This window comes from Typopeltis vanoorti, chromosome 8, assembly GCF_054136105.1.
Source record: "Typopeltis vanoorti isolate ZY-2024b chromosome 8, IOZ_Tvanoo_1.0, whole genome shotgun sequence".
Lineage (NCBI taxonomy): Eukaryota > Metazoa > Arthropoda > Arachnida > Uropygi > Thelyphonidae > Typopeltis > Typopeltis vanoorti.
In genome coordinates this window covers 33,889,013-33,907,799 of record NC_143556.1, presented here as the reverse complement: position 1 = coordinate 33,907,799, position 18,787 = coordinate 33,889,013, and the positions used below count along the sequence as shown (strand labels likewise).

Below are 18,787 nucleotides of genomic sequence, written 5' to 3'. Positions count from 1 at the left end.
ATGGAGTTCGTGGGTAAAAAATACATCGAATAGAGGGCGCCCGAAAGGGTGAATAAAAGATGATGCACGCATTATTACAAGGCTTTTTTCTTCTTCGGTTCCTGGATTCCAGTTTTTGAAGGTTTTGTCGGGGGATTCGTGAGAGAGCGATGGGGGTCAACTACAGTGATGTCGGACGATGAGGCCTATTCTTGAGAACGCTTCAGGATTTCCAAGCGAAGCTGATCGTGTTACGACAGCCTATGCAGAATCACAAGCCTTCAAATAAAGTCCCATCGAGGAGAACGGAGAAAATTTCCTGCGGAGCGGTAGACAGCACACCACAGTCCAGAAACGATTCAAAGAAAGAAGTAGTGCATCTCCAGGCGCAAAGACAGCCAATAACTATACAGTAAGGTAATCCAGGTCTACATGAGATGGTAGCATGAAATCAGAAAGGATCCGGTAATGTAAAGAATTTCATTCTATGTTAAAAATCACTTAGAAGAATAAGAAATTTGTGTATACTGTAAACTAAGGACACTAATAGAGAACTTTTAAGTGAGAATTTGATTGAATTAGTTAAGACCCTGTGGAACAAAGAAGATTTGTTGATAGGCGGTACTTTGATTGAGAATGGCTAGGCTTGACTAATGGAATTTAGAATTAAGATGGTTATTGATAGAATATTAATGAAAGTGTTCAGTGCGTGTTCTGTGAATAACTTGTGAAAGGAATTATATCCTAGTAGTGTTATGCTTACACTTAATCTTATCTTTTTGTAATTGAAGGATGTAGCTTACTCAAATTCATTGTTGTAATTTAGTATGAACCTTAACTTAGAGTGAGTTTTGTTCTATTGAATATTTGAATTTTCTTAACTGTAAATGTTTTATGCGTTTCCAATAAATATGTTTTGTACCTCATACCTGAGTTTATGCCTGATTATGAATTCAAACCACCACTTATGAAATAGAACCTTTCGGCGGGAGAGAATTTAGATATTATTGCTTAAGTGAGATTCAAGTCACAACTGCTAACTGAATCTACAAGGCGAGATTATAGGATTGAATGTTGTGTATATGCTTTTGAATTTGGAATTGTTTCCCTGAACAAGAGTCTCTTCTGTTATAGGATATTGGCTAGCACAGCATAAAATAAAAATTTTGCCAATATCCAAAGAGGAAATAGATCTGAATTAATATTTTAAAGGCACAACAGTAGATTAGAAAGAGGGCTATTTAGAAGTAGAACAAGGTATAATATAGAGAAAGCAACGGCATAACAATATACTCTATTGCAGAGCCAAATGGAGTATGTGAAGATTACTAACAGTTATGTAACAATGCATTGCATTTTCTATATACAAATGCCTGGAACATTAGGAATAAAGGGAATGAGTTTGTGGCACTGCCTGATTCAGTTTCTCTGAAGACTGTTGGTGTCAGTGAAACTTCATTGACAGAAGAGGATGTTCTGATGGGGATAGAAATTGAAAGCTATAACATATTTCAGCAGGATAGAGAAGGTAAATGGGATGGTGGTGTATGATTTATGGGATTAATTGCACCCTCTCAGGATAGAGAATCAGACAGGAAATGAGACTAATGGCTTTAAATATATAGTGCGAGGCAGAAGTAGATAGGACAGTAAATTTAGAGGGATGTTGGTATAGAAAACAGACGTTGACAAGAAAGAAATGTTTAGGCAAATTAGTTTGGCAAGTTCAAAGCAAGTGACCATTATGAGGGACTTTAGCAATATAAACTGGGCAGAGGAAGCAGTATACAGTAATAAGGGGAGTGAATTTTTTTGATTTCTTGGGAATATGTGTTAGGTGGCATCAGCGAAGAAAACACATGGTCCAAGAGTTTTGGACTTGGTCATAGTATCAGTGGATCTGAGATGCCATACTCCCCCCCCCCCCCAATTTGGTAATTGACTGTGTAGGTCCTGACTTGGAGGATGAATAGGCATGCAGAAGTATCAACGTGAAAGAGTGATGATGAATTAAAAGGCATGCTACTATATCATACTTAAAATTCAGTAGTGTGAGCAAAATGGATGACTAGGGAAATCAAAGAGATATTGCAGATGACAAAGTGGTTATAGAAGAGAGAGAGGTGGAGAACAGTAGCACAAGAAATATACAGTTCAAGCTAGGAAGGTGACTAAGGAAAGAAAAATTAAGGAGAGAAAAAAAACAAAAAAAAACAGCACTGCAATCCTAGACTGCTTTGCCTGAGAAGGTAGTGAGAATGAAAGCAGAGAATGAGTTTAAGAAGTGGAACAATACAGTTTCTGTTGTTAGACCTGTCATGATGAGTCATGACTTCGTGGAGGTTCAGAATAATAATAATGACAACATAATGGTGTTAACGAATATTTCAAAATCTACCAATGAAAGATGAATTCTTAACCATAATAGTCATTATGGCATTCTATATGTGGCATCTTTCCCATCCATGCACAACAGAAAAGTAATCAAATGAGATGTATTTTTTTTTATGATTGCAGAATGCTACAGTAACTGATATTTACTGTCAGATAACCATAATCCCTGTAGGTAGAGATAAATGTTTGTCCTGCTAGACAATAAACTGGTGATGTGAAAGAAAATAATATGTGAGTGAGATTATGTAAGTGATGTAGAAATGGCTTGAACTATCAACAAACTGCCATATCGCAACATGCTGCACCATTTGTGTCACCATCCAAAAAGAAATGTCCACATATCCACCCTTATGTGAATCCCATCCACCAAAGGTTTTTAAAAGTCTTTGGTGGGTAGGATTCAAAACATCCAAGCTCTGAGCAGGATTCGAACCTAAAGCTATTAGATGGAGCGGTATAAATAGCAATCAAGCAAGTAGGTACTTCAAAACTTCAAAACAAAGTTATGGGATGCACCACAGCTAATCTGGTTCAACACTACCTTAACTGCTGAAGATAAGAGGTCCTGAAGATAAGAGATCATTAAAATCGTTAAATGATACCTCAAAACAACATAATATGACAATATCTAAAGAAAAAACAAAAATAATGGCATTCAAAGAAGAAAACCCAATAAGAAGTAAAATAGTGATAGATAATAAAATATTAGAACAAGTAAATATTTTCTAATACTTGGGATGTGATTCATTATATAAAGAAGAAAAAGACAAATACTAAAATATCAAACTTTGTCAAAGTAAATGGCATAATAAATAATATATTTAAGCCATCCCTAGTACAAAAACACACTAGAATCAGACTATATACTGTCTTGTCAAAACGAACTCTACTATATGCAAGTGAAACATGGACCATAAAATGGAAAGATGAAAAACAAATTCAAACAGCAGAAATGAAATTCCTCAGAAAAACAGCTGGATATACCAATGGGACCATAAAACAAATGAAAAAATTTTACAATCCCTGAAAATAAAACCTATTAATTACTACATAAGACAGTATAAACAAAAATGGACAGAACATTTAAATATAATGGACAAGCAGACTACCGAAAATATTATACAAATATAAAATAAGTGTTTATAAAACTAGACTATTAAATGACACAAATATACAATGGCTATATGAACAAAGAATTAACCAATATCTAGAAAAAAAAAAAAAAATGAAGAAATAGAAATAGAATGACTTAATATAAAAACAATACTAAATGCAGCAGTAAACGAAAGCTTAGGAAAGACCAAAAAATTCAATAAAAGGAAAGAACTGAAGATATGGGATGATACAACCAAAGAAATAATCAAAATGAAAAAAAGAAGCCTATCATAAATGGTTAAGCAGTAAAAGATTAGAAGATGAAATAGAATATAAAAGAATAAGACCATAGCTAAAACAGAAGTAAGAAAAAGACATAGAGAATCATGGAACAAATTCATTTCTAATTTAGAACATGATTTATATAAAATAAGACCCAAAGTATATAAGATTTTGAAACACCTAAATGCAGATACTAAAGAAAACATAAAATTAAACACCAAATTGAAACTAGAAGAATTTCTAAATTTCTACACAGATAAATATTTTAAAAAAGACAACTGACAAACATTTAATGTAAATAGAAAGGAAATAACTAAAGAAGAATTAGAAATCAGCTGAAAGAAACAAGAAACAGAAAATCACCTGGAGAAGATAAGCTAGGTTCAGAACTATATAAATATGCAGGAACAAGATTCAAAGAAAGACTCCTATTATTTTTAAATAAAATTTATACAACTGGTAACCCCCTAATAGAATGGAAAAAAGCAATTGTGATGCCTATCTTTAAAAAAGGTAATAGAGATGACCCTAAAAACTATAGAGGCATAAGTATACTAAATTCCAGTTAAAAATATATAGCAGAATTTTAAATAGAAAACTAATGAAATATTCTGAAAACTTTATTTTAGAAGTACAGAATAGATTTAGAAAAGGACAATCATGTACAGACCCAGCCTTTTACCTAAAATTAATAAAAGAGAAAAGAAGAGAATATAATTTAGACACACATATTGCATTTATTGACTTGAAAAAGCATTTGACACAGTTAAAAGAAGCATTTTATTTAACATATTAAAAGAAAGACAAATACCAAATAATATCCTAAAAGCTATCATAAGTATATATGAAAATAATCAAATATAAATAAGATTAAATCATGAGCTATCATATATGAGAGAGATAAACCAAGGGGTCCGACAGGGATGCACCCTATTAGCAATGCTCTTTAATATTTACCTAAATGAAATAATAATAAAATGGAATAAAAATTTCCATCAAGGTATTAAACTTTCTCCTACAGTTAACTTAAACACTCTCCTTTTTGCCGACGACCAAATAATAATTACAGATTCTGAAGATAATTTAAAGAAAGCTATTTTAGATCTAAATGAGATAGCCAAAGATTATGGTATGATAATATCAACAGAAAAATCAAAAACTATGGCCTTGAAAGGACAAGATCCAGTAAGAACTAAAATAGTAATAGATAACAAGATCTTAGAACAGGTGAATTCATTTAACTACCTAGGATGTATGATCACATATGAAAATGAAAAAGATATAAACTTAAAAATTGCAAAATATTTAAAAATAACAGGTGTAATTAACTCTATATTTAAACCAAACCTAGTTCAAAAACAAACCAGAACTAAAAGTATACAATACATTAGCCCCACCAATCTTATTGTATGGAAGTGAAATCTGGACAATAAAACAAAAAGACAAACGAAGATTAATAACAGCAGAAATGAAGTTTATGAGAAAAACTGCAAAGTATACTCTATTTGATTACAAAAGAAATGAAGAAATTATGAAAGAATTAAACCAAGAATCAGTAATAGAAAAAATTAAAAAATATAAACATAAATGGATGGAACACATTCAAAAAATGAAAATAGAGAGATTACCAAAACAGCCTTAAAATACAAGCCATCAGGAAAAAGAAAACCAGGATGTCCTCTTAAGATTCAATGATGACTTCTAAGGCCGGAACAGCCCACACTAGGCCTAAATCTTGATATGCATGATGATGATGATGATGATAAAATAAGTGGAAAAAGAAGAATCAGAAGACCAAGAAAGAGATGGCATGAGACCAGAACAGGCCCCCTGACCTAAAATCCATGTTAGAAGAAGAAGATACCATGTTTACTGAGCAATAAATATTGCATAGTCAGACATCTGGAACCAACAGAATAACATGCAACACTTCATTGTTCTATTGCATCTATTTCTGCAAGAGATAGTATGTTAGCAATAGTGAATCAGTGCAGTGTAACAACCTGCTGGAAGAAATTATGAAACCAAACTGAGAATTCTTCTTTCATTTAAGTTATGAAGCATTTAAAACATTATAATATATAAGATAAAACAAATAGCAAAGATACCAAACTAAAGCAATCAAAAGACTGCACAAAGATCAAAAACAAACGTTATGAGTGAGTATCATAATTTCTTAGCTACTTTCAATACACTTGTCCCGTTACAATAAACTACTATAACAAAAATGCAATTCATGACAGAGACACATGTTGTATCACATTATAACATATTTTAGGTTTCATTTGACTTCTAGTATAGAGACCATATAATCAATAAAGAGAATTAATTTTATTTAAATAACAGTAAATGTGTATTTAGGCTTAGATGCAGGTTTACCCTCATAATGAAATTTAATAGAATAATTACAGCATAAAGATAAATAATTAAACAGCAGGTTTAATCATTTCAATACTTCATCACTGTCACAGAGACATCATCAACAATACAATGTTATAATTTTAATAACATGCACAAAAAGCATGCAAGAAACAATATGAAATCTAATTACATTACATATATAAAGCCTAATTTACATATAGAAAGATTAAAGTGAAGAGTGCCCTCAATGGACGCTGTTGGCTAGCCTTAGTTGTTCAATGGGAGGCCTAAGAATTAATTTCCCAAATCTTGGGAAGATTAACACAACCATATTTATTAAGATTAGGCTGATTTTTTAAATCAGCCTAAAAAGTCTTTCAAGTTTGTGCATTCAAGTTTGTATTTACCGTGATGGAGCATAACAGTTTTCTTCCAGCTAATTCTGCACAAAGTATCCAAAGGCAGGGTCAGCTAGACTTGATTGACCATAGTTGTGGTGGCAGATGTATTTTTTTGTGTTTATCTAGGCAGATGCTAAGATTGAAGCCAGCTGGCTGGCTGGGAGAGGTTAGCATACTTGCTCTCCAACCAATGGGTCGTGGGTTCGAATCCTGCTGTGGACATGAATGTTTGTGATCGTCTTTAGGTGGGAGATGAATATCATCTCCCAGTCTAAGACTACCACCTTGCTTATTGGAGGCCTCAAGTGGCTTGAAAAAAGTTCATGTTTGCTCTCTAGGGCAGGGTTTCTGGACTATGTAAAAATAAATAAAAAAATTATAAAAACAATATATAAAATTGATAAAAATGGGAAAAAAAAAAATCCTTAGCCTACCCACAGCACAAATGTACTACAGGTTTACTAATAAAATTTTGAGGGCAGAAAAAGATCTCCCAGTCTGACCATAATATGATAAGTTATAAGAACAAGGAACCTTGTAAACACTTGGAACAGGCAGGGGAGAAAGTGGATCCTTGAGAGAGCAGAGAACTTCAAATTAAGCTTGAAAGCAGTCCAGAGATTATATTATTAAAGTTCTGGCTTTTTTTTTTTTAGTACCCCAGATATAGGGAATAATAATGGCATTATTATAGTCTTTATGTTGAGCAGCATGTGAGGAGGTGGAAAGGACAGAAAATTTGTAGATCATTTTGGCATTGCGATTGGATAGGAAAGTTCGATGAATAAAGGCAAAGTTCCTCTAAGGGAAGTTTGTGTGGAACAGAGGTTGGATGCTCTGTTGACAAAGGTTTTTGATGAAACCTATTTGTGAAAAATTTTTAAGAAGAAAGTAATCAAAAAATTCTTAAAAACCAAAAACTTGGCTATTTTATGGTGATGATGCATTCATTATTTGGTCAGAAAAGTGAAGAATTAGAGCAATTCGAAGATTATCTGAACAATTTTCACCAAACATAAAATTGGAACTTGAAGATTATTGTTTTTGAACATCTACCTCAAAGTACCTGAAGAAGAAGAAAAAGTTAAACATTTTCATAGAAAATTAAAAAATAAATTCATAGAAAATTAAATTAAAAGATCATAGAAAATTCATCGCTGATCTTTACCCCAAGATCAAGGTCATGTTTCTCTCTCCAAACACTACTTCATTGATCCAACCGATGGATCAGGGAGTTCTTGCAGTGTTTAAGGCTTATTCTCTATGGAGAAATTTTTTCATAAGCCATTTCTGCCACTGAAGGAAATTATCAGACTCTCGTGCAATTCTGAAAAACATTCAATATTTATCATGCTATTAAAAATATTGCTGTGGCTTGGGATGAAATGACCTCTCAATGTATATGAGTGGCATATGGAAAAATATATTAAAAAGGCTTGTGCATGATTTTGGAAGTTTTGAAGAAAAATGAAGACCTTTGTAAATTGAGTGAAGAAATAGTAGGCCTAGCAAACAATCTGAATCTTGAAGTGAATGATGACGACATAATTCAACTCATAGAAATTTCCCCCTGAAGAGTTGACCAATGAAGAACTGGTTGAAATGGAGAAACAACACATTGCAGAAGAGGAAGAATGAGAAAAAGAAGAGGGAAAAGAGAAACAAAAAGAGGTAGTTAAACAATTCACAGTGAAAGGTCTTGCAGAAATGTTCTCTGCCAGTAGCGATGTTCTCAAAATGGCTGAAGACATGGACCCCAATATTGAACACTACTTGCTAGCATTCAATATTGAATGCTATATAGAAATATAAAATAATATAATATAGAAAGGAGAGTACATGATGCATTTGCTTGCTATAAACAAATTTATGATGAAAAGAAGACGAGGAATAAGCAAAGCACATTGGACATTTTCATCAAAAAAAAAAAAAAAAGGTTACACCAGAAGAGCCACAGCCTGGTCCTTCCAATAGGGAAAGTAATGAAGATGTGATTGTGGAGGAAGATTTGGGTCATTATTTTCCTGTTTTATAGTGGCAGTAATGCATAGTACAGCTTTATGAGGTTTAAAAATTAAAATAACAGTATGCTTATTACAGTTAAGTCCCTAACCTCTATAATTCTGTTGATTTAAATGTATCGACTTACATTCTGCCAGATGGAAGAGAACACCGACGTAAGTCAAGGGATGACTGTATTATATATACAAAATTAGAAGATGGCACTGATTTAATTAAGCAACTAACAATGTTTTCAGAGAAATTTTTTTTCCCACATAATTACTGCACGTTAATATGTCTCCTTTTCAAAGCATAATGCCCTGTTTTCATCAAAACTAAATGAATTACCTATAGCTATTACTACAACTTGATAAATAAACACAGTGTGCATGCATGCATGCAAGTACAAACATGCACACACTGCAAGTGTGTGTGTATGTTTGTGTAAGTATGCCAGAAACATACTGCAAGTTTCACATATACAGGGTGTTCGGGATAAATTTGACATATTTATAATTAATTATATTTTTCCGTAAGTTACATGTATTAACACACACTTCTCTTCATTTAAAAGTTTGGACCCTTCTTCATTCATATACAAGATGTCAGAAAGGATGGATAGCTGGAACCCACCTGAATCATGGAAGAGAATAACTTGTATCATGATGATTCGTGCCCGCCATCAAAATAAGGATATTACGACTGCTGCCCAATACTCCCTGAATACAGTAAAAACAATCAGGCATGAACTAGAGACTTGCAATGGTGACTACGAGGATGTAGCAAGAAGAAAGATCCCTAGCAGACGATCTGATTGCGTTCGTACAGCAGAATTCCTCGCAAATCTGCAGGAACAGGTGTTGAAGAACCCTGGCATTGGAATTCGGGCTTTGTTCGTGGAGTTGCTAACTGTAGTCAAGCCCTGGATAACAAGGGTAGCCAATGGTAGGCCGTATGTATGGCAGCAGGATTCGGCCCCTTGCCACACCTCTGGGAAAAGTCAAAAATGGTTGTCTGAAAATTTCTACGACTTCACCAGTCCAAATGTTTGGCCTCCAAACTCCCCAGACCTTAACCCCATGGATTATTTTGTATGGGGCGCAGTTGAAAAAGACACCAATCGCACTTCCAGTAATACAAAAGCCCAGTTAATGGATAAAATTAAAACAGTTTTTGCGGCCCTTCCCAGGGAGACTGTAGCATCAGCTTGTTCGAGGTTCCGAAGCAGAATTGAAGCTGTGATCGATGCTAATGGTGGTTATTTTGAGTAAATCTTGTTGATAGTATTGTAATTAACTCTGCCTGTAATGTTTTTTTGTCAATTCATTAAATTTAATAGATACAAAGAAGATTTTCTTTTTCCTTACGAAACTGTCAAATTTATCCCGAACACCCTGTATAGTATTTTTTATTCTCTGATTTAAGAGTCAGATATTTATTATATTGATTATAAAGTTAAATAAAACACCAATAATAAGAATATGATCATCTGAGAGGAATTAAGTATAGTTTATGAATTTTGTTTTTAAATAATCTATTCACATTTTCCTAGCTAAATGGATAAATGATTCAAAACATGAATTCCAAAAGTAATGTATAAATGTTTTAAGATTCCTTACACTGTTACAACAGGAGTACATTCTTCCACTTCTTCTTTTTCTACAAGTGCTAACACTGGAAAACCAAATTTAGATACGGGCTCTTTTGGATCTAAGCTAGGAAAATCTTCATCTACTTCACCATTTTCTTCTGCTATTTGAAGGCTATAGTATCCAACATTTGGTCTTGAAAATAGAAATAAGCAAAGAATGCAAAATCAGACTGAATGAACTAGCCAAAACTATCATAAAAGTATTAAAATATTTAATTATTAAATATCCTCCTTTCCTATGACCCCCTCCCTGCACAACTAAAATTTATTTCAAGATTAGAAAACAAATGGCTGAGATTGTTTAGCATTTTTTTCACTGGTTTCTTTAGAGAGACAACACAGAATGCAATAACCCAAGCCAGCATGATACTGTAAATCATGCAGTATCTGAATTGCATGGAAAAACTGAAGACGAATAATGAAATAGTGCAAAAGAAAAGGTTTTTCATATATGAGGGTGTGCTGAAAAGTTGTGATAATCACTACGAAGGAATTGACATCTTCTTATATATCCTAAAAGAAAAAAGAACAAAATATTGCAATTTGATGAAACATGGGGGTTAAGGGTTTTAAGATATGTTCTTTCTTGTGGTTATATCAGTTGCTTTAATATAATTTTTGTTCTAGTTGTTTATCAGAACTTTTCAGTCCCCCATATGTATTCTAACTCTAAACCATGAAAAAAAAAATTATCTACAGACTTTGTGTGAAGAGCTCTTACATCGTTTTAAAGTTGCTTAAATTAATTATTGTTTCCATTTCAAATTAAACTTTAATGAGCATGTGTAATAAAGGTAATCATATTAATAAAGGGTTATTGTTTGATAGCTGACTTTGTCAGATAAATATATATGTAAATTGATTATATAAATCAATAACTTTAGATTGCATTTAACGATACTGTAAATCACACAGTATCGTCAGCATCAGAATAAGGCATTAAAGCTGATTCCAAAAAGATCAGGCATTAAATTAACTAAGTTTTGAGGTATAAGCAATTCTTGTAGTGCCATTTTACAAGATCAAAGAAAAGATGGTTACAAGTACTCTGGTAACTTATTTAGCCAATTATACCTCAGTTTAAAAACACACAGTGGACTTGATAACTGATCCAAGTTTTGTGTGTGTATTATGTTGAGTAGATGAGCTGAGGAAAAAGGATGTTGACAGTGCATGGAAATTCAAGACAGTATCTAACACAAGCAATGTATAACTGCATAACGAGGGTTAAGCAAGTAAATAGAGCAGGAGTGAAAAGAATATGCTATGGAGGAGGTACAAGACAGTTGGCAGTGGTGATTAGATGCATGAAGTGCAGTCTAGGAAGGTGACAAGCATGGTAAAGAAAGAAAAGGTGCAGTATGAGAGGAGATTGGCTGGTCAGGCCAAGGTTTACTGAAGGGAATTTTTCCTCTATATGGCAAGCAATTGAAAGAATAATTATGACAAGCTGACACTAGCGGATAGTCATGGCAGCAGAATAACAGTCGCAAAGGATATAGCTCAATTATTGAATGAGCAGTTTATTAGTGTATATCATACTGGCGTAAATGATGCAGTACAATATATAGAAGAGAGGCAAGTATTAAGAGAATTGGAAATGAAAGAATCACAGGTGTATCAGGTGTTAATTGGGTTAGATGTTAAATAACGCTGTGAGAATGGATGACATATCACCACATATTCTTAAGGAATGTACACAACTGTTGGTTATGCCCTTGACCTAGTTATTTAATGAACGTCTTGCAGTAGGTAGGGTTCCTAAGGAGTGGAAAAAAAGGCAAAATAGTACCACTCCACAAGCATGGTTCTAGGACAGAAGTTTCTAATTATAGACCAGTCTGTATAACTGCAGTTGTGGTCAAGATGTTGGAGAGATTGGTTAAGAATAGAATAAGGATTGGGTTGATGGACATAGCATTCTTTATGATGGTCAGCATGGATTTGTAAAGGGTATCCTGTTTTAGCAATTTATTTGCAATCAAGTTTTGTGTGTGTGTGTGTGTGTGTGTGTGTGTGTGTGTGTGTGTGTGTGTGTGTGTGTGTGTGTGTGTGCGTGCGTGCGCGCGCGCATATCAGGTAGGCATTAGATGGATGCGTAGTAGTGTGTGTGTGTGTGTGTGTGTGTGTGTGTGTGTGTGTGTGTGTGTGTGTGTGCGCGCGCGCATATCAGGTAGGCATTAGATGGATGCGTAGTAGTATCAGGCTTGATCCTCAAAGAAAAAAAAGAAAATGTTATGGAGAATTTACAAGGAGAAAGGTGATCAGTACATTCATGACCAGTACAAAGTGCAGGCTAGAAAGGTTACCAGCATAGTAAGAAAAGCTAAATCAGATTATGAGAAGACCTTAGCCAAGGGGATCAAGGATAATTCCAAAGAGTTCTTCTGTATACATGGCAAGTAAAAGGAAGAATGATTTTGAAAGGATAACATTAGTGGGTGCTGATGGTATTGAGGTGACCAAATCAGATATAATAGTAGAGTTACTGAGTGACCACTTTTCAAAAGTCTATCACCAAAGTGCATCATTTAATAGCCTGCACAGTATAGCTTTTTATAGCATTTTTACTGTATACAGCTTTTTTATCCAGTCTTTCCAGAAGAAAATAGCTTTTGTGTAGAATTTTGTGCAGTCAATAGCACATATAATATCACACTTTCAATTTAATTGTTTTCTCTCTTTTTGTGGGCAACGTATTGAAAATGACTATGAAACACAGCTGAAAACTCTACAAATAAAAAATTTTATGCGACATCCATAATTATTTAATAATATATATGTCTTCCATTTATGTCTCGATTTTTAAATCTATACAAATATTATGTGTAAAAGGAGCTAAACAAAAGTTACGGTAAACCATTCATAAGGAATATCAGAAAAGTGGCAAAATATTAAGAAAAGCATAATATTAGAAAAAATAATACTTTGAAAAATTTAAATAAGATAATCAGTGACAGCACAGTAATAGACAATATTGAGGCAGAATGCGGTCATTACCTTTTTTCTCATTTTATATTTGTCAGAAATATAAAATGAGAAAAAAGCAACTTGAATTGATAATATTCAACAAATTCTCATATAAGAGACCCTAAAGTTTTACAGTGACTACACTGCATAATTCAGAAGCATGGTGAGAAAGTTTAATTATGAATGATTGGAGTAAAGCTCTCTCACAGCACTCATACATAAAAATGGAAAATAAAACTGAATGTGGGAATTACAGAAGAATTTCTCTATTCAGTATTCCAGATAAGGTTTATGCAAGCATAGTTGAGAAGAGGCTAAAAAATTGTGGAAGAGAAACTCAGGTTACAGAAAACAGAGTTCAGATCAATAGAAAATGTTAAAACCAGACGTTTTATGCTAAAACAAATAATTGAGAAATCATGAGAATATAACAAGGCTCTATTTAAGTTTTGTAGGTCTGGAAAAAGCATATGATAATGTGTTAGGATTAAAAAAGTTGAAAAAAAACTCTTCAAATGACAGACAATTATATGATGTAAATCATATAATTGTCTGTCTGTATAATTGAGTGTTGCAAGTGAATGTAGCATAGATTTGAGATGTGCTAAAAAAGTGTTTTTTTAATTAGCATATAACATAGCTTTTTATCTCAAATGCTGCTACATTTTTTTCTGTCTGGATACAAGTGTTGTTGTTGGAATTTTTGTTGTTTATATTGTGCTTTGCTACTTGTTTGTTCTTACTGCTTCTGCTTCTGAAAATGGCGTCCATAAAGAAGTGCACATTAGTGGCATGGAAAGCTTCAGTATGAAGATCAAGTTCTGCCTTGGATTTTTCACAGTCTGCACATTGCAAAAACTGCTATATGTATGCACTGCAAAATATGAAAGAACTGTGAACTGTTTGGGTAAATGAAAAGAAGGAAAGCATTAAATATGTGAAAAGTGTCTTGATGGATTAGAGTGATTACAAATGTGAGCAAGAGTCAGGACCATAGTAAAAGAGCTTAGGCAAGAGTTAGTAAAAGTGAAATGAAACATCTGGAAGAGAATATTAAACATCTAAAGAAGAGAGTGGCTGATGAGAATGAGAAAGAAGTTAGTATTATGAAGAAAGAGTCAAAGGACAGACATATGTCATTGTATGGGGATTCCATCATTAGAGGTGTGATGACTAATAAAGTGAACAAAACATGCTTTCCTGGTGGAACAATGAAACAAACAGCTGATGTATTGCATAAAAGGAAAGAGCAGTCATCAAAATTAGTGGTAGTCTTGGGCACTAATAACTTAGTTGGTGAAAAAAAGAATGTGATAGAGACTTGAGGAAGTTGTTGTGGCAAGTAAAGGATAATAGTGTTGTTGGAAAAGTCGTTAGCATGTGGCTCAGATATGACAATAGTGAATTGAGAAGGAGAGCAGAGATAATGAATAGTAAGATTTCTGAATTGTGTGAAGTAAATGGGTTCAGTTTGAAAATTTATGGAGTCATTTTTTTTCATAGATTTGAAGGAAAGTTGGAACGGTTTAAAGTTGATGGATTGCACATAAATGGATTTGGTGTTGGGCATTTATTAAGGCTATTGTTTTCTGAGAAGGTACAGAATCAAGAGGTTAATGAAGTAAATGATCAGAGTCTACTGTGAAGCAGGATAGTCCAACTAAATGAATTATATAACAGAAGGAAAAATGGATAGAAGGTTGAAGATGTAGTTGCAGCATCACAAGGTGATGGAATGCATAAAGGTGAGGATGAGGCAGGTAGGAATGGAAATCAGAGTCAGAATCAAGGAAATGGGAATGGTCAGACCAGAGAGAGAGAGAGAGAGAGAGAGAGCTGTTGTATAGCAGCTAGAATAGATAATGTTGGTGCTCGTAGAATGGCCTCAAAGACACAGGCATTGTTTTGTTTGTAAAACAAAATGCAAGGAGTATTCGAAACAAGAGAGCTGAGTTTGTTGCATTAATTGAGTCAGTATGCCCAAAGATAATTAGAATAAGTGAAACTTGGTTGTCTGAGGAGGATGTGATGTTGGGAATACAAATTGAAGGATATATATAATTTTCTGGAAGCATAGGAACATGAAAAGAGAGGGGGGGGGGGGGGGGGTGTTAATGATTGCAACGGAATTGAGTCACAAAAGTGTGGAATAGTGCATGCACAGATTTTTGAATCTGTGTGGTGTGAAGTTGAAATTAACAGGCTAGTATATCTGATAGGATGTTGTTATAGGACAGGAAATGTAGAGAACACTGATTGTGAAATGTTTGAACAAATTGGTTGGGCACATAAAAAGATGCTCCTGATGGGAGACTTTAATTACAGAAATATAGAATGGAAGGAGGAGATAGTATATGGGAACAAGGAGAGTGAGTTTGTTGAGTTTCCAAGAGATAAATATCTTAAGCAGCATGCGACTGAAGCAACTTCACAAGATGTAGTTGTTGATGAGGTGTTGACACTGAGGCCAGTTGGTAAGAGTGATCATGACATATTTCTTTAGAAAGTGGTAAAACAAGAAAAGGTTATTACTGCCAAAAACAGATATATGTGGAAGTATAAAGCGGGTGATTATAGGAAGCTCTGTAGTCAGCATCGGTACATTCGGTAGATGAGCTGAGCAGAAAAGATGTTGACAGTGCATGGAAATTCACAAGGCAGTATCTGACACAAGCAATGTATAACTGCATAGAAAGGGTTAAGCGAGTAAATGGAGTAGGACTGAAATAGATGAACAGTAAAATCAAGCAAGCAGTGTTGGAAAAGGAAATGGTATGGAAGATGTACAAGACAGTTGGTGGTGATCGGATCCATGAAGAGTATAAAGTGCAGGCTACAAAGGTGCCAAGCATGGTAAAGAAAGAAAGGATACAGTATAAGAGGAAATTGGCTAGTCAGGCTAAGGTTAACTAAAGGGAATTTTTCTGCTATATGGCAAGCAAGAGAAAGAATAATTATAGCAGGTTGACACTGATGGATAGTCATGGCAGCAGAATAACAGTTGCAAAGGATATAGTGGAATTATTGATTGAGCACTTTATCAGTATTACACCAGTATATCATACTGGTGTAAATGATGTGATGCAATATAAAGAAAGGAGACAATTATTAGGAGAATTGGAAGTGAAAGAATCAGAAGTGTATCAGGTGTTGATTGGGTTAGATGCTTATAAGGCTGTGGAAATGAATGACATATCACCATGTATTCTTAAGGAAAGTGCACAACAGTTGGCTATGCCCTTGTCCTAGTTATTTAATGAAAGTCTTACAGTAGGTATAGTTCCTAAAGTTGAAAGAAGGCAAAATAGTACCACTCCACAAGTGGCTCTAGGACAGAAGTTTCCAATTATACAGACCAGTCTGTATAATTACAGTTATTATTATTATTATTATTATTCAGGCCTCCAAGGAGTCAAAAGACTCTTCGAGGGAGGTCCTTCCTAAGACAAAGTCTGTCAAGACTCATCGAGGGAAGGTCCCCCCGAGAAACACAAAGTCTATCATACCACTCTTTAAACTCACTGACCGTTCTCGCTCCCACCACTCCATCAGGCAATGCATTCCACGGCTCAACCACCCTCCACACAAAGAAACCACTCCTTACCCTCTTGCTCACAGTTTCCTTTCGTAACTTCCAGGGATAGCCTCTTGTCATCACTCCTTCCCGCTGATCAACCAAGCGAAAGAACTCCCCAGTGTCAACCCCGTAACCACCTCTCAACAGTTTAAAAGTCTCAATCATATCACCTCTCCTTCTTCTATCCACCAAACTCTGCAGTTCACATTCTCTCAGCCAATCCTCATAACTATCCTTGTGCAGTCCTGAAACCATCTTTGTCATCCGTCTTTGTATCCTTTCCACAGTTAATTTATCCCCTTCAAATCCTGGGGACCAAATCTGAGAACAATAGTCCAAGTGTGGTCTGATCAGAGACTTATACAACGGAATGATAACCCTCTTATCTCTGCAGGTCAGTGTCCTTCTCATAATAGCAGCAATCCATAATAGTTGTAGTCAAAGGTGTTGGAAGGATTGGTAAGGAATAGAATACAGATTGATAGAAATATCATTCTTTATGATGATCAGCATGGATTTGTAAAAGGTAGGTCCTGTTTTAGTAATTTACTTACATTTCATGAAAAGGTAACAAGTGTGTTAGATAAGGGTGAATCATATACAGTGATATTCTTGGACTTTGCACAGTGTTTGATAGATTTCCACATGATAAATTGATGTACAAGCTGCAGATGATGGGAATAGATACTACATTGGTTAGATGGATTGGAGATTGGCTCTCTGAATGATACTAGCAAATGTGTATGATGAAGCATTGTCACAAAAAAGGAGGGTAACCAGTAGTATGTCCCAGGGTTCTGTTCTTGGATCCCCCAACTGAAGATCCCCAGTCACATGTGGAGTGACTGGGAATCTTCAGTTGTTTACTGATAATGCAAATTTGCGGAGAATTATAAGTAGCACTGATGATGTTAATTCCCTTCAGGAAGATTTGAATAGACTTTTAGATTAGAATTGACTCAGACAAGTGAGTGGGAAGTGCAAGGTGTTGCATTTAGAAGTGCAGAAATATAAGGCTGTGCACTATATTGATGGTGCCGTACTGCAGGAAGTGGATGAGATTAGAGATTTGGGAGCGATGGTTGACAGTAGACTGAAGTTTAGAAAGCATATTGTAAGTGTTGCAATCACTGCACATCATAGTGAAAGAAGTACTCTAACATGTAAGGAGGTGGTTGTTTGCCACTGTATAAAGCAGTGATCAGACTACACTTGGACCATTGTACTCAGATTTGTTCATCTGGTTTTCAATGTGATGTAGAAACATTGGAGAAGGTCCAGAGAAGAGGGACTAAAACAATATCAGAACTATGGAATGTTAGCTATGGATATATACATTTAAGTTAGTGAGAGGATTTTATCTGATTAATCCAGATAGGATTATAAAAGGAGTAGAAGATGAGAGGGAAAAAACTAGAGGCCATCACTGGAAGTTATGTAAGAATGTGGTAAAGAGGGGGTGTTAGGAGTAGATTTCTTACATGGAGAATTGTCAATGAATGGACTACCACATTACCAGAATGTGCTGTTAATGCAAGGGGTGTTACAGATTTTAAGATTCGGTATGATAAACATGTTATCAGTTGAATGAACTTCCCATGATGAGTCTGAAGATGCAATAATAATAACAACAACAATAATGGGACATTATATACAGCAAAGTATATCTTATATTTATAGCTAGCAGAAAGAACAGGATGCATAAGAAATTAGTTTGATGTGAAACCAGGTGTAAGATAAGGGTACATATTATCCCCATTCTTATTTTTATATATATATATATATATATATATATATATATATATATATATATATATATGGCATACATTTTGAAGGAAAGTGCTGAAGCCTGATATCAATCAGCAATATTAAATTCAGGTCTTTATGGAGAATGTTGTTATATTCTTAAGAAATCCATTATAAGCCTCAGAAAAACTATGAATAAATCTGCTATAATAAATGTAGCATGAAAACAAAATCTATGAAAATAAAAAAGAAAGAAAGTAGCAAACTTACTGCACGTGCTAAACCTATAGAACAAGTAAAATATTTCAGCTATTCAGGTAAACGTTTAGT

The 18,787-nt window shown here is 34.4% G+C and overlaps 1 protein-coding gene across 3 annotated transcripts in view; it reads right to left on the bottom strand.

Annotated features, from left to right (window-relative positions):
• Window positions 1–18,787, bottom strand: part of Sin1 (SAPK-interacting protein 1) — a 316,670-nt gene that overhangs the window by 84,023 nt on the left and 213,860 nt on the right. For all 3 annotated transcript variants that reach the window (XM_090397180.1, XM_090397182.1, XM_090397181.1), the window contains one exon: window positions 10,133–10,297. In XM_090397180.1, the coding sequence (XP_090253306.1) occupies window positions 10,133–10,297 (165 nt within the window). The remainder of the gene's footprint in view (window positions 1–10,132; window positions 10,298–18,787) is intronic.